This window comes from Thermobia domestica, chromosome 16, assembly GCF_964235325.1.
Source record: "Thermobia domestica chromosome 16, izTheDome1.hap1.1, whole genome shotgun sequence".
In the NCBI taxonomy this organism is placed as follows: Eukaryota; Metazoa; Arthropoda; class Insecta; order Zygentoma; family Lepismatidae; genus Thermobia; species Thermobia domestica.
The window spans coordinates 42,030,051-42,045,205 of NC_137469.1; the positions used below are offsets into that span (position 1 = coordinate 42,030,051).

General features: G+C 35.3%; 1 protein-coding gene across 1 annotated transcript in view; it reads right to left on the reverse strand.

The window, feature by feature from the left end:
• The window catches only part of LOC145673045 (SOSS complex subunit C), a 33,766-nt gene that overhangs the window by 14,835 nt on the left and 3,776 nt on the right, over positions 1-15,155 (reverse strand). Inside the window, exon 2 of the mRNA XM_081742382.1 lies at positions 1,016-1,146. Coding sequence (XP_081598508.1) covers positions 1,016-1,146 — 131 coding nt within the window. The remainder of the gene's footprint in view (positions 1-1,015; positions 1,147-15,155) is intronic.

The following is a 15,155-nucleotide window of genomic DNA, read 5'->3' on the forward strand; positions in this document are numbered from 1 at the left end:
TATTATCTGGAAACAAACAAATAGACATGAACACAAAAGAGCTTTCATCTTAAATGTCCATGGTGATTTCCCCGTTGGAACAGAAATTTTAAAACCCTGTGTTACAAAGAGAAGAAAGCAGGGTTCACCCGTAACCCGTTCAAACGGGATTTTCCCTGATAGTTCCCACATGATACTCGTTTCATGCTGTGCTTACATACATTTGAGTCTCACTGTATTATGATTATTATCTTCCATAATCGGAATAACAGAAGAGAAACGGGATTTTACTTACTTTCACTTTAAATTAATTCATTTCGGAATTTGATTTAAATCAATCCACCCTGTCATTTATGAATTTTTTTTTTTCCTGCTCATTTGTAAAACCTTCCAATGTAATTTGTCGCTTCGCCCTGATTCGTCCACGTTCAACTCTGTCTCTATTACTTTATGTCCTGCCGACTTTATTTGTTTTTGTACAGTATTTTTCTTTTTCCATTCAATGCGTGAATAACAAAATTTACACATTAACGTTCGGATATCACTTACGTACAAGCCTTTGCTGACAAAGTTATTTGCGCGATCTTGTACCGTCCCTTTTTTATCTAATATTTTTAAAATTATAAACTATTAGCGTACGTATTCCACAAAAACACCGAAGTAAGGATTTCTTCTGTTTCAACACGACGCTGAATGTTCCACATTCCACAACTACCAGCTATGAACTTGAAACGGAAGCTAGTAGTAACCAGCTTTGTCAGCTACGAAAGGAAAACGTTGCTTGGAAAATTGCAGTTTTCATTTTTGTATTTGAACAACTGAAATTGACGTTTTAAAAATTCTCAATTTGTCGCGACTTCAAAATACCTATTTCCTTACCCAATCTGACGTATTTCGCTGAAAAACTAACTCTCGGCTTTGTTGGAAAACTTAAACGATTTCGCAACTTGCGAAAAACTCCTGCCCCCAGTGTTTTACACTACTTGACTCAGAAACATTTTTTTTTTTTTTTAATAAGATATAATAATAGGATTACCATTGGTCCAGTTACAGGAATATTTGTTGGTGTCAAATTTGGTGGAGAGTTCAAATTTGGAGCAGCTCCTTGTTTCAGAAGTAGCTGTTTTTTCATCTGAATTTCTTCAAGGATTTTTCGATTTTGGATTTCTGCGAAAGGAAAGAAAATAATTTCAAACAGTGTTAGTGGAACACGAAAAATAGGCATACAATTAATACATATGAACCTAACACCTTCACTTTAAAAAGTAAAAATAAGTAAAGATAATATTTTAAGAATTATTATTTATGTCCCCAATAACTGAATATTTAGATTTTACCTTAGATATACGTCTCTAAGTTCTAACAAAATTTGTATCTGTGAAAAGAGTTTCTTTATCCTTAATAATATACCTGAATGAAATATTGGTGACTAAGTATATGAATAAATATATTTGTAAAATTGAAGATGAATATCTATTGTTCAAAATATTGTATGAACTTTACAACGCTTGCTTCAGCTGGTATCGTTACACAGACGCAACAAATTACACTCGATTAATTTTAACGAAATGGATCCAAAATTCCCAACTGTATGCTAACCCGACTTTACCCTATTTATCATTACCTTACTTTACTCTACCCTATTCTACTATACGCTTTTAAAGCGGTCCCACACAGGATGCGCAGCTTCAGCGCGTATCGTAAAGTTTACCCAAAATCTTTTTCCTACTCCCAATTACCTAGTGAAATGTATTCCTGCGTACTGTTTCAGAGTAACACTCCTTCCTTCGTCTTTGCACCTTACGAAAATTTGCTGCTATATTATGTGTCAAGTGTTTAGCATTCCCTCATCGGAACTTTGGAGACAAGGATGAGTTTCTCCACGAGAATATTCATACCATTGTAATGTTAAGTAATCGCTACCGCTCGATTTCCCCTGCAGCGTTTTTGCCCAGACTCGCTTAGATACTATTCGCTCTTTTTAGTGGACACCTAGCACAGGTTGGTTTTCGGTTTTACATTGTGGTTTTCATAGCATTGCTATTCCCGTAGCAGTATTTACACTCAAAACTGAATGTACACCGACGAATTCTTTAGAAACACTTTGTAAGGTAGTAACAGTGAATTTCCTGATAAATTACAAAATTTTAACGCTTTGAAGCCTGAAATTACAGGATCTACGCTGCGGATATTTGTTCCTTATAGAAATGTCTTTCCAAGCAGAATATTGAATTTTAGTTATAAATTTTACAAAATGTGGTAGGGTCGGATAGAAGAGCGACGAATTTCGAAGTATTTATTGAGGATTAACAACCCAAAATGTATTAATACACAAAATTAGGTGAGTACTCTAACATGGTTCGGGGGTACAACGGGGTACCTAATTTCTGCATTTTTAAATATTTTGAAATATATGTCTCTAAAATATAAAGAACGTTACTGATCTCGGACGCAATTCACAGCGAATCTTAAGGGTGTGTGATTTGCGTACCGTACTAGATGATGCAACTTCGAAAAATTAATTACCGACCAACTCAAAAGTAGTTTCAATCCAAAAAAACAAAACAAAACAAACACACACACACACACACACATATATATATATATATATATATATATATATATATCCCCAATCCCCAATCAAGAAATAAAGATAAAGAGCTAGTTGCACTGGAATTGCAAACTGATACATTGAGATTGAAGCTCGATATTGAATTCTATAAAAAGGATTACCATCTTTCCTCTGCAGGTGTGTTTGCTTTATCTTTCATTAACATAATAGTTAATATTTAAAAGAAAGAAAAAAAGAAAAAACAGACAAAACGGGATTGTATTTTTAGTCAGTATTTCAGCCTTTCTGAGTGCAACTGCACTTACCCTCCTCTTCATTGTTCATGCTGGAGTGGCATACTCAAAATGATGACTTTTAAGATTTCTTCTTTCTGGAGAAAGGGGGAGGCGGCAAATTATGCCATTGCACAGGGCGACAAATTGCCTAGGGCCGGCCTTGTGTATGATGATGAAAGTTGGTAGTTGATAATAATGGCACTTCTTGTATATGTATATACAAGACATGAATATAGGATGACTCAATTTGAAGTAATGCAGGGTGTTTCAAAATTAATATTAGAGTTTTGAAACTTTGTAGTATCTATTACAATTATAAATATTATATCAAATGAAACAGCAACTCAAACAGTTTTGTACGCACGCATGTGCATGCATTGTTTCTTCTGTCTGCCGTTAGAAAGAGACAGTAGCAAAGATGGAGACTAGAGAGCAGAAAGCTTTTTGTGTTTTAATAAAGACTGAATCTGTACAGTGCAACCGTCTGTGTGAAGAATATTAAGGAGACGCTTGCAACTACGTTCTTATCGTTTGCAGTTGCTACAGGTCTAAAGCCTACAGACTACGGTTTACGTGCGAATTTCGCAGGTGAAATATTGCTGCATAACAATGAAGATTTTCTGGATCGTGTCGTCTTCAGTGATAAATCGATATTTGACAAGAGCTAATGTGAACACTCATAATGTTTGCATCTGGCCGTCAGCAAATCCTCAGGAGATGGTACAGTTGAAACGAGACTCCCCTAAATTGAATGTATTTTTTTGCCATATGGCGGAAAGTTTATGGGCCTTTCTCACCTATCGACTAGATGTGTACCGTGTAACGAATGAATCTCACATCGAACACTTATAGCAAACACTGTTTGAGGTGCTCTTTTACTTGATGCATTGCTTATAATTGTACGTAAAATGTAATAAGTACTACGAAGACTTAAAACCCCGATATTTCTTTTGAAACATCCTGCATTTCTCACCAACAGTGTGAGAACTAAGATGTAAAAAGGAGAGAAAATTTTCCTTATAAAGTTATTGTTTACGATAACGATATTATTATTACTCGAGACTATAACTACAACAACAACACGGGTTAGTACTCAAAAAAATGTGTAATATGCCATTACAGTCTAATGAAATTATGTTTTTAATAGGAGGGTGCCCGAAATTTTTTGCACCGACTGTACTTGACGTTTAACAAAAAATTTCTGGCTGTTCATATAATTCGTAATTTTATTTGTTATTCTATTTCAAATTAACATGGAAAAACTGTAAAAAATTCATTGGGAATGATAGTTTTGGGAATCAATATCTTTATTTATATTTTAAATTAGTTATAAGTCTTGCATATGTATATGTAAATGGATTATTACAATTCTTACGGTGTCAGTGCTATCCGAAAATATAGATCCACTATTGGACGGAACTTTCCAGATCAAATAACCAATCTAAAATTCGACAGAATTTTCAGGACCACCCTTCACCTCTCTTTTAGATACCTAGGTCCTTCTAAAAAACTAGTTTAATCCAGATTTTACCAAATTTTATTCGTTTCAAAGCCCCACCGCCAAAATGCTTAGTTTTGATTGGATGATAAACCCACGCTATGATATTAGCGCGCAATTATTCCATTCCAAGCCGGAAAATCTTGCTGACAACAGCCAGATTTCGATCGTCGAGCTTAAAAGGTCGCAACGGAGTGAGAAAAACTGCAGTAAAAGGTAAAACTAATATAATAGTCGAATAACTACCAAGCAGGAAGCTACGGAGCCATAATTTGTTAGTTTTTCCTAGTAAAAACCGGACTGAAGAAATAAAAAATAGACGACGCCATGTTGTGCAGATATTGTTAGTTATGGACAGGCTTTGTAAAGTGCATCAGTTTGCGAGTTTTCTTAGGAATCTATAAACAGTTTCGGAGGAGTGGTGTTTTCTCCCTTAAAATATTCTTATCCTTAAAATTATTCCTTTTCTAGTTACGTAAGGCCTGCCTCACTACCGTTTGTGTTCGTGTATGTAGTGGATGTGATTTCTTTTTGTATTTATTTATTAGTAACATGGCGGTATTTAATTTTGTGGTAGTCAGTCCAGTAATCACAATGCACGTGTAAATTTCAGTAAGGGCTCCTATCTGACTCCCAAATTGGGAGTACGGCTTCCAGCGGGATGAGTTGAACATTCAGTTTGTTCCGGGTTCCTGCCCCTTCAGGGCAGGGGTCCTATTGCTAGCTAATACTCCGATATGTCCCCTCAGGGCATCGATTAAATAGGTCGAGTAAAGAATATGATTTAGTAAATATAAGGGCCAGTTGGCCCTGTTCATTTCTTTCCTTTCGTTACCTTTCATAGAGCCGATTTAACATGGTAACATCTGAATGATTTCTGTGTATATTTATCAGTATAACATGTATTAATGTAGTGTGTAGTATGAATGTGGCATGATGTGTCTTGTAGTTCGAGTAGTATGTGTATATTTGTAATGTAGTATCAGTGATAGTGATAATTAAGTGATGAAAGAGTGTGTTGGACAGTGTAGTATTTACTATGCGATAAATTTTTATTACTCCGTCATTAAGTGAACGTAATATAGTATAATAATTCCGTGTACAAGGTCACATTCAGTTGTTCAAGGGTTCATTATATCGTCGCTAGCCCTAGTGTCAGAAGTCAGTACTAACCGCCATTCTTCCGTCGAGGTGCTTAGTGATTTAGTTTTCATGAAATTGACCTTTCTTTCCGAAATAAAACCTAGAAGGTATAATTCACAGCCCATATGAATGTACAGTTAGGTCAAGTGACCCAAAATTAATATATTCTGAAAGTTTCAACATTCTGCATAGTCTAGAAATCTAAATATTTAAATAAATAAACAATACGTAAATTTTTAACAGAAGTCGGGCGATATGATGCTAGTTCTTCGCTTTGAAAATATATTAAATGTCCATTTTTCTTCGTGGCTGTAGAATTTCATTGTTGATGCAGAATTTTATAAACATTAGACATTATCGCAGATAATTCTATTTTCAGTGAACATACATAGGATTTTTTTTTCTTTCGTTCTTAATAAAGCTACCAAGTATTACATAGTATTGTGTGTGTGGTAAAAGAGTCTTGGGTTCGAGTGAGGTTGTCGTGCGGTGATCGGAATGGGAAAATGTTTGTAGTGATTATAGATTTTAAAGTATTATGATGAAATGTGTAAATAGGCTGGGCGTAGATAGAGGAAACAGGGTGTTTGTAGAATATAGCGTCGTGGCAAATGAATATTAATGTGAATATGAATATTAATAAGTATATGAATATTGTAGTAAATGAATATAGAATATAGGACACCCATATAGTTAAATATATAGTAGCCCAGTGAATACTTCGCCGCGTGTTGATATATAGATATTGAATAGATACGTGTAACTACAAACATCTCAGGTTCTGACCCCTGCACCATAATATCACGCGGACCGGAGGGCGATATATAGTCGGACTACGGTAATACTTTGTAGTTTATGTGTCATAATAGTAATCAACCATAGTAATACCATCTGATAGAATGGGTAGCATCATATAATCGCTGACTAGACATATTGAATAATAAAGTATGAAAAGACAATAGTAGTTAGACAACAGGGCTGTAGTGAATCATATCTTCTGGTCGGTTTTAAAAATAGAATGTACCACTCCGTGAGATTTTTTTTTTTCTTCACGTTACCTACTCGGGCTAGCTTACAATGTTCATGGAGGCGACAGCTCTGACTGGGTACAGAATCAAAACAATTAGTTATTGAAATTTATTTTCGCGTACCCGGATGTCGACCCCTAGTCCCTTTAAGTATTTTCATTTCTTTTCTTAGTTTAATTAGACGAGGGAAATTAACGACATCCCAGACCGTGGCGTGTCTGCGCGGGGTAGCTATCGGTGAGGTTTGGCATAGAAATCACCGATCCAAAATTCAGTTTATTTAATTTTTTTTTATTTCGGCAAATCATTAGTTAGGGATATCTTAGCTAATACTTCTATTCTAGTTTCATTACTGTCCTCGAACCTTCTTAGTTTTCTAAGGGGTCGAATATTTTTTTTCTTAGAGATTTCAAAATTGGGGACGCAGTTACCTGGTCCCTTTCCCCCTCTCCTTTTATCCTGCTGGTCTGGGCCGGATACGGGGATCGGATTTCAATCTTACAAGCCAACTCTTGTGGGATTGGGATCTGATGGACACAGAACTTGCATCCTTGGCAGCAGGACGCCCCTTGAGTCTACGTATTTGAGTAGACCACCCTTTTTGGCATATTAAGAATATTTTGGCTATGGATTTTGTTGAGAGCGAAATTCGACTTCTAACTTTGTAGCGTTAGTTATTTCTCACTTAAGTCTTTGGCGCCCCTATTCTTAGTCTTCCTTCTTCTCTATCTCTCTCTCTGTCTTCATTTCTTCAAGTTTTTTTTAATTTTTTCAACCTTCCCCCCCCCCCCGAGATTTTGAACTTGTTACTTACGATTTATTTAATGTACAACTCTGATCTGAAATTACCAGCTGAGACGTTGCAAGACACGATTCATGAATGGAGTAGATAATGATTGGGTCCTCCATCACATTTTGACCTATCGCTGAAATGAACAAAGACTTAGTATTTGACGACACTTCGATTACGTTCTTTCACCGTCGTTCCTCTTAAGTTTTTTTTTTTTAATCCGTTGGTCACTTTCCTTTCTGTTTTGGTTTTCGATTACTTTGTAGTTAATCTGGGCCCAGAAATTGTATTTTGATTTACCTAGTTATATCTTTAGAAATGCTCTGTGTTACGTGCCTGCCTCACAAAGTTTTTTTTCCTTCATGATTTAAACACGAATTGATTATATAAAAGTTAAAAATTTATAGACGCGCGGTATCAGATAAAATTTAATTTGTTTCCAAATGTAATGTTGGAAGTCATTTGTTTTCTTGGACAATGTTGCAACCTTGTAAAATTTTATTGTTGGGGATGATTAATTTAAATGTGTGCGCATTTATTATAAATATATATATATATAGAGAGAGAAATAAATACTTCGAAATGTATGTGTAATTAGTATGTGGATATGATGTTAAAGTAAAAGTATGATATTAAATGTATTATGAATATATGTAAGAGCGCTCGTGTCTGTCCCCCTAGACGTGTATTGGTTGCTATAGTTTACCAGAAGTCTTCCGACGAATTTAAGAATGTAGATTTTGTTAAGAATACCGCCGTGCACTTAAGTAATTTTCCTTTTCTTTTGAATAAATGTAAGTGATAACCTCTGTAATTATATAATGGCATGCATTGGAAAAATATCGGCAGGTCTAAACGTAACCCCCATCATAACAAATATTATCCCTGGACAATTAACCTAAAACCATTGTGGAAAGTGCACCTTGAATCCTTCTCACCTACATGTGTATCCTGTGACTTGACCAGTTTTTTTTTATCCTCAATTTGAACCATCATACTCCGTACACCTGTGGAAGATCATTTTTTTTTTTTTTAATCCGAACCATGTATAAACATATACGAAAGTGATCCTAATGAAAGGTCTCGTGAAGTGTCCCAGTGTTGGATAAATAACTTGAAATTATTCGATTAATAAATTTGGAAATAGACCGTCTAAGAGGAGAAACCTCCTCTAGTGAAAGTTATTTTCTCGAAATCCCTAGATGGGTATAGACGTAGCAGTGTGCGATTGCAGATATAAACTGTTACCAGTTACAAACCAAATATAGACGACGAATGGTTTTGTAAACCAATAGATATATATATATACATATAGAGATATATATAAATGACCACAAACTAAGTTAAATGGAGCGAAACGTTTTGGACACTACGACTAGTGCGTGAGTTGTGATTTGGACGCTCGAAATTATTAATATTTTAATATCTCGACGTGAGGTAGAGACTCATATAAGTTCTAATACACCAAAAAGTTTTTTTTTCTTTCCTCTTTGTCCAATTTTTTTTTAAGTGAAATAAGTTTTTTTCTTTTGCGTATGTCGCAAATCATCATTTTGCTTTAGCATGCCTAAGATATGATACGTGTAATTATTTTCTTTTTGTTTTCCTTTCTTTTTCGTTTGTCAATATGATTGAATATATAAAAATTTACTAAAATATAACACTATGTACTCTATTAATATATAACCAAGAACTTGTGCTTTTAATATTTTCTTCATAATTATTTGTTCTGTCCTTTTTTTTCACTATGAATGTAATAAAGTATTTATACCTTTGTAGTTAGTTGGTTTCCTTTAAACATATATACACTGTCCTGAGCGAGTGAGCGTGTGAATGCATGATAGATTTAATATAAGTAATTTTAGTGATATCATTTGTCATATTAACATCTGTAATATATGTGTCATGTTTTAATATATGTGTTAAGGTAAATAACCTAGGTCATGAAGGACCGTCACTAATGGTTTAAATCGGCTCGAGGAGTGAAGCAAAAATAGCAGGATAAGCCTAAATACGACATCTTTCTTCCAGGAAGTTGAGACTTTTATTGATGCGATACATAAATTTATATTGAGTTGATAAGTGTGATTTTTTTTTTCCCTCGGCTAATTCATATGTGTGGTCGATCCTAGAGGACAGAGTTCAGATGCTGGATAGTTATCAATCACCGGTTGGAATAACTTTACAAAGAATTAAATTTCACTTTTCTCATTTCCAGGTCTAGGTCTGGGCAACCCCATGATCGTGGTGCCTGGAGCTAGGTCTGGGTGGTATGAGGGAACATGTGTCTATTCCGAAGCATTCCAAAATTGATTAGTTGTTAATAACATTTAGAATGATTCATCTTTCAACGACTTTCCCGACCTTTTACTATATTTCCGGAATTATCCAGTAATCTGTTTCTCATTAAAATACCCTATTTCTTTTCTTTCTTCTTTACCTACCTCCTTCTTTTACCCTTCTACTTTCTTCCCTTTCTTTCCTATTTCTAAATGAAAGAAAACGGAGTCATGATTGAGAGTAGTCGCTATTGGCACGGTCAATAAGTTGTTTCGATGAGTTTTCTTCGGGAGTCCGATATGGAATAATTAACAATAACAAAAGGTTTATTGGAAGTTACTCTATTGGAAAATAATCTGGATTTCAATCAGTAAGTGATCTTTCGTAATCGTCCTCGTTAAAGAGAATTAATTTTAGCGACTCCTCTCCAACTATTACATTAGCTTTTTTTATCTTCGTTAATTTTTTTTTTACGATTTTCTTTCAATTTTGGCTAACCGTGACAGGATCCGTTGCCCTAGAAACGACGGTTTCTATGAAAACGTACGTGGAAGTTTTCTTTCAAATGTAATCAAATGTACACCAGGTGGCCAAAGTGGCACACACGGCTGTGTCACTTTTTGCATCCGCTCCTATGTGGACACTAATTAAGATATCGGGATAGTTTATCAGATTAATTTCTTTTTCTTTTGGTGTCGAATTTCCTTTTCAAATTTCACCCCAGTCAAAAATTCGAGAATTTTCTAATTTTGAATTTCCTTTACTTCTTTTTTCCCCTGTAGCTTCCTTCGTTGTAGAAAGACCTCCTTAAGACTTGCCAGATAGATACCTCGGATGGATACCTAACTGTTGACATCAATTGGACGGGCCTGCGCGTAGTGTTGCCAATTAGGGAAATTAAAACTTCCCTAAATTTGGGCAAAAAAATCGAGATTTTTGTTTATAAATCCGTGTCCGAGTGCAAGTCAACTTACGCCAATCGAACATTTGTCCTTACTTAACAAACGCAAGTACAGATTGTTACAATGGGGTAATTAGGGGGCGCACGAAAAATTCGTATTTAGGTTCTAACCCTTGATTTTTCTAGTTTTTCCCTTTTATGTTTACCGTAATATATTTTTGGTAATTAGAAGCTTTGTTCCTTAAATATCACCATGCTACTTGCAGGATATATTAGTGGTGTACCAATGTTTAATTTACTATAGTTTGCGTCTGTCTGGTAGCAGTATTGCCAGATACATAAAATTTTAATTCCAGATTTTAGAGGAAAATTTTGGGTAAATTATCTATTTTTTCTTTATTATTATCCTCTTGTTGGCTACATCGAAACAAACGTACCAGTATCTGGAAGTCTCGTCTTTGCCCTACACAACGCACTATAGAAATTTTAGTAGGATAATTAGGGGAAGTACAGTTGAGGTTTACACTAGACCTCGTTCTCTAATTGGAAAGATAACTGAATTTTTTAAGGTAGAATGAGATATTTTTTGTTGACATGCTTACTTTATTATATATCGTCACAATACTTATAGGATATATTATAGGGATACCAAAGCTTATTTTAAGGTAGTTTGTGTGTGTGTCTGATAGCAGTGTTGCCAGCTACAGAACATTTTAATTCCAGACTTTGGGGGCAATTTTTTAAAAAAATCCCTTTTTTGTTTCTATTATTTCACTCTTGTTGGCTACACTCGAACAAACGTACCAGTGTCTAAAAGCTTCGTCCTTAGCCTACACAGTGCACCATAAAAAGTTTCACTAGAATAATTAGGAGAAGTACAGTTGAGGTTTATAATAAACCATTTTCTGGAAATGGTAAGGAAATGGTGAATTTCTGAGGTAGAATGAGATATTTTTTTTTAAATTTCATGCTTACTTTGCTAGATATCGCCATGATACTTGTAGGATATATTCTTGGAGTACTAAGGTTTATTTTCAGATAGTTTTCGTCTGTCTGATAGCAGTGTTTCCAGCCAAAGCAATGAATTCCCGATTTTAGGTGAGAAATTCGGAAAAATTTCCCCTTTCCCCTTTATTATTACCCTCTTGCTGGCTACATTGAAACAAATGTACCACTACCTGAAAGCTTCCTCTTTGGCCTACAGAACGCACCATAAAAAGTTTCAATAGGGTAATTAGAGAAGCTGTAGCCCAGGCATATCTGTTGATTTTTGCTTCTGAGGCGTAGAAAGTGTCAAAATTTCATGTGTATGGTGACAGAGAATTTTTTCTTTCCCTCTTTGAATTGAAGCCAGCGACTTCAGGATTTCACTGGACCTTGTCAACACACCAAAGAATTTTTTAGGTGACTTGAACCCATATAGCAGCAGTGGTGCTAGATACAAAAAAATTTGAAATTCGGTTAGCGATTTTTTTTTGTAAATTTTTACCCGTACATTTCCCTCAATAATTTCCCACCCATTGGCAACACTGCAATGCAACTTACCCCCCAAAATAGTCACATCTATTTTCTAAAAAAAACAAGGCCTTAACCATATCAACCGAATGAATGGTTTTTGAGCAATAATAATAAGTCAAAATGTAGGAAAACGCCAAAAATGACCTGAGTCCGAAAGGAATAATCATATAATTTTGCTCGTATAGGTACAAAGAAACAAACGATTTGTAAGTTACGAGGGCTCCGACTCAAGTTCTGTTGATTATTTTAATAATCTGCAACATAAGTCAATAAATAATAGTTGCCAGAAAAAAAAAAAACACACATTTGAAAAAAAAAAAACATGAAAAAGAACGATGTTTTCTATTGAAAAAAAACTTCACACAAAAAACCAGTTTTTTTTTACAACACTAGGTACAAAACATACGAAGTGATTATTAAGTACTGGCCTGTACCAAGAAGTCAGAAGAAACGAGTAAGAGCTGGTTTTGGAATAAAAATGGTGTTCTTAATGCTATGGGTGGTTCAGGAAGTAAGTATTTGTTGAATGCATTTTTATTTGATCTGCCTATTAGGCCGGATAGTTGATACCCTCTTGTATTAATAGAAAGTTATTTCAGATTTCATAAAAAATAGGCACTAGCTGTACATTGAAATAGGAAGAACAGGCCAAATAAAATTTACTGTAGGCAGCCTGTGACACCCCAAAACAAATTTTTGTCCTTTATAATAGTATATTTAACGTAAAGGAACGAACAAATTTTTGTCTCGACTGGGCGGCATAAGAAGAACAGCATTATTTCCAATAAAGGATATGAAATCTGTATGACAGAGTCCTCAGTGACCAGTACCGTTACAGCAGTACACCCTAATCCATCAGGAAGTAATGCTGAAAAAAAGACTATTGGGATTCAAGAAGATATGGTCTCTGAGCTGGTACAGTTCGAAGCATAGAAAATGTTACAAAAAGTTTAAGTCCAACTTAGGAACAAACTCTTGCGCCCTGTGCTTATGATTTACGAAATACACTTCTCATCCGGTATTCAACCCAATTCACCCCTCCTTGCCTAAAGCGGTGTGTGACGTAATATACTCTTTCCATTCAGACGGAAAAAACACGAACCAGTTTACAAGGTTTATCGCTCTAAAACCGTCTCTTTCATTCGTTTGTTCTGAAATGCCTTTCTACCTAGGTAGAGCCTACATAAAACAAAACGTCACAAAATGTTTCCATAGCTTCATAAACGCTCTTATTTCCATTGTTTCCCTTCCTCAAAGGCTGCATATAACATCAACCTAGGAAAATGCTAATGTGGATTCTATGGAAACTGTTAATCTTGGCAGTAGATTTTGTGCTTCCCGATTTCTGTAATGCGGGCGCAGAGCTCTAAAAACTACTGACAGAAATGAGTGTTATTCATTTCTTGTCGGTAATTGCAAGCAAATGTTCCAGTTGATATCATTTGAGCAGGACAGAAGGGTGTAATTGCCCCTACCTTGAGCATGAGAAATACATATTGTTTGATTAAATGTGTAGTAATATAATAAAAAAAAAAGTTCGATCCGAGCTGGCGCCAAGTGAACTTTGTGGTGGACAAACATTATGAGCGTGGGTTCTCTCGTTTCCTTTCACTTTTCCATTCCGCCATTTCCTTCATTGCTTATCGTCACCGTCTTCTTTATCCTCCCCGCATAATCGTGGGACGGAAAATTTAAAGATTACATTTCATTTTTTTTACTAATAAAAAATGAAACTATTATGTCAGCGGAGACCCCCCTCCCACACAGACCCGGGCAAAATCTAAAATGACGCTGCTTTTAACTACAAATCTATATAGTTACGATAGCACATTGCTAGAACGCTTACATCTAGTTTCAAGAGTCGGTGGTTTGATCTCAAGCCTTAACAGTTCATGGAAGACATTGAGAGAGAGAGAGAAATTTAAATATGGAGACAGAAAGGAATGATTTACATATACAAGTTTAGAATTGGAGAAAAAATGATCACACAGCATCCGTATTATGATGAAAATTGTGACTTCATGAAACAGAAGGAAAGGATCCGAACTCCGAGGATCACATTAGGCAGTTGTTGAATTAAGATAGAGAATTCTTTTTAGAGCATCAGATGATTACGAAGGGAGAGAAAGATATTAAGATCTGGAGAATTAAGAATTTATAAAATCTTTAGCTTCCGAGCCGGGGTTCGAACCACGAACTTTTTAGTTATCGATCCATCACTTTATTGCAGTATTATTAGATAATCCGAAGTATATTTTTGTCATTTATAATAATGTAGTAGTTTTATATGGAGGTTCATAGTGAAAGTAATAATCAAATGATATGAACTATTTTGCGGAGGAGTACAAGCGTCGGTAGGCCAACAGCAAATCAGTGAGATTTAGTTTCACGTGACTTTGTTTATCGCAGTTTAGAGCTTACGCCGAACAGAGTTTAGAATGGGATATTCCAAACGTTGACTCGGTGGATGCGCCGTTCAGATGGGACGCAGACCTGTTGTAGCTTATGGGGCGTTTACACTTGGTCGATTTAGTCGCACGACTAAATCGACTCGCTGCATTTGCCACTAAATCGAAGCAACTAGGCCGAATCAGATCGATGGATGTGTTCAATTATTTCAACCACAGAAAATAGAACGTCTTTCAATTCAGTTACCAGTCGATTAGTCGCCTTCGATCAACAAGCGATTAAGTTGAAGTCCCGTTTACACGGTCGATTAAGTTGAAAGTGACGTCAATTCAACTAAATCGAACGCAAATCGACTAAGTGTAAACGCCCCATTAGGGTGTATAATGAACTTCCCCTTGTTCAGGAACACTTTTTTAAGTCAGTAAAATTTATTCTTATTGTGTTCATTAAGTTATATTTGATAGAACTATATGATAAAATAGTGCCAAATACTTTGCGTCGTTGTCTGTTACATGAATGTTTAATGTAAGGGATTCCTACTTGGATATTCTTAGGTTCGGATCCCGACCATTCTTAATGACACTTTCTTCTAGCCACGCTCATACTGTGCAATCGAGAAACTCAAGTTTGAAGTAAATGGAATCACAACTAGTTTTAGACGAAATTATATTCAAATATGATATTTGTTATTACATGCTTTTCTTTAACTTACGATGTTTCAATGCTGGTATTAAATCCTACAACCTTTATGTAATTCATTTC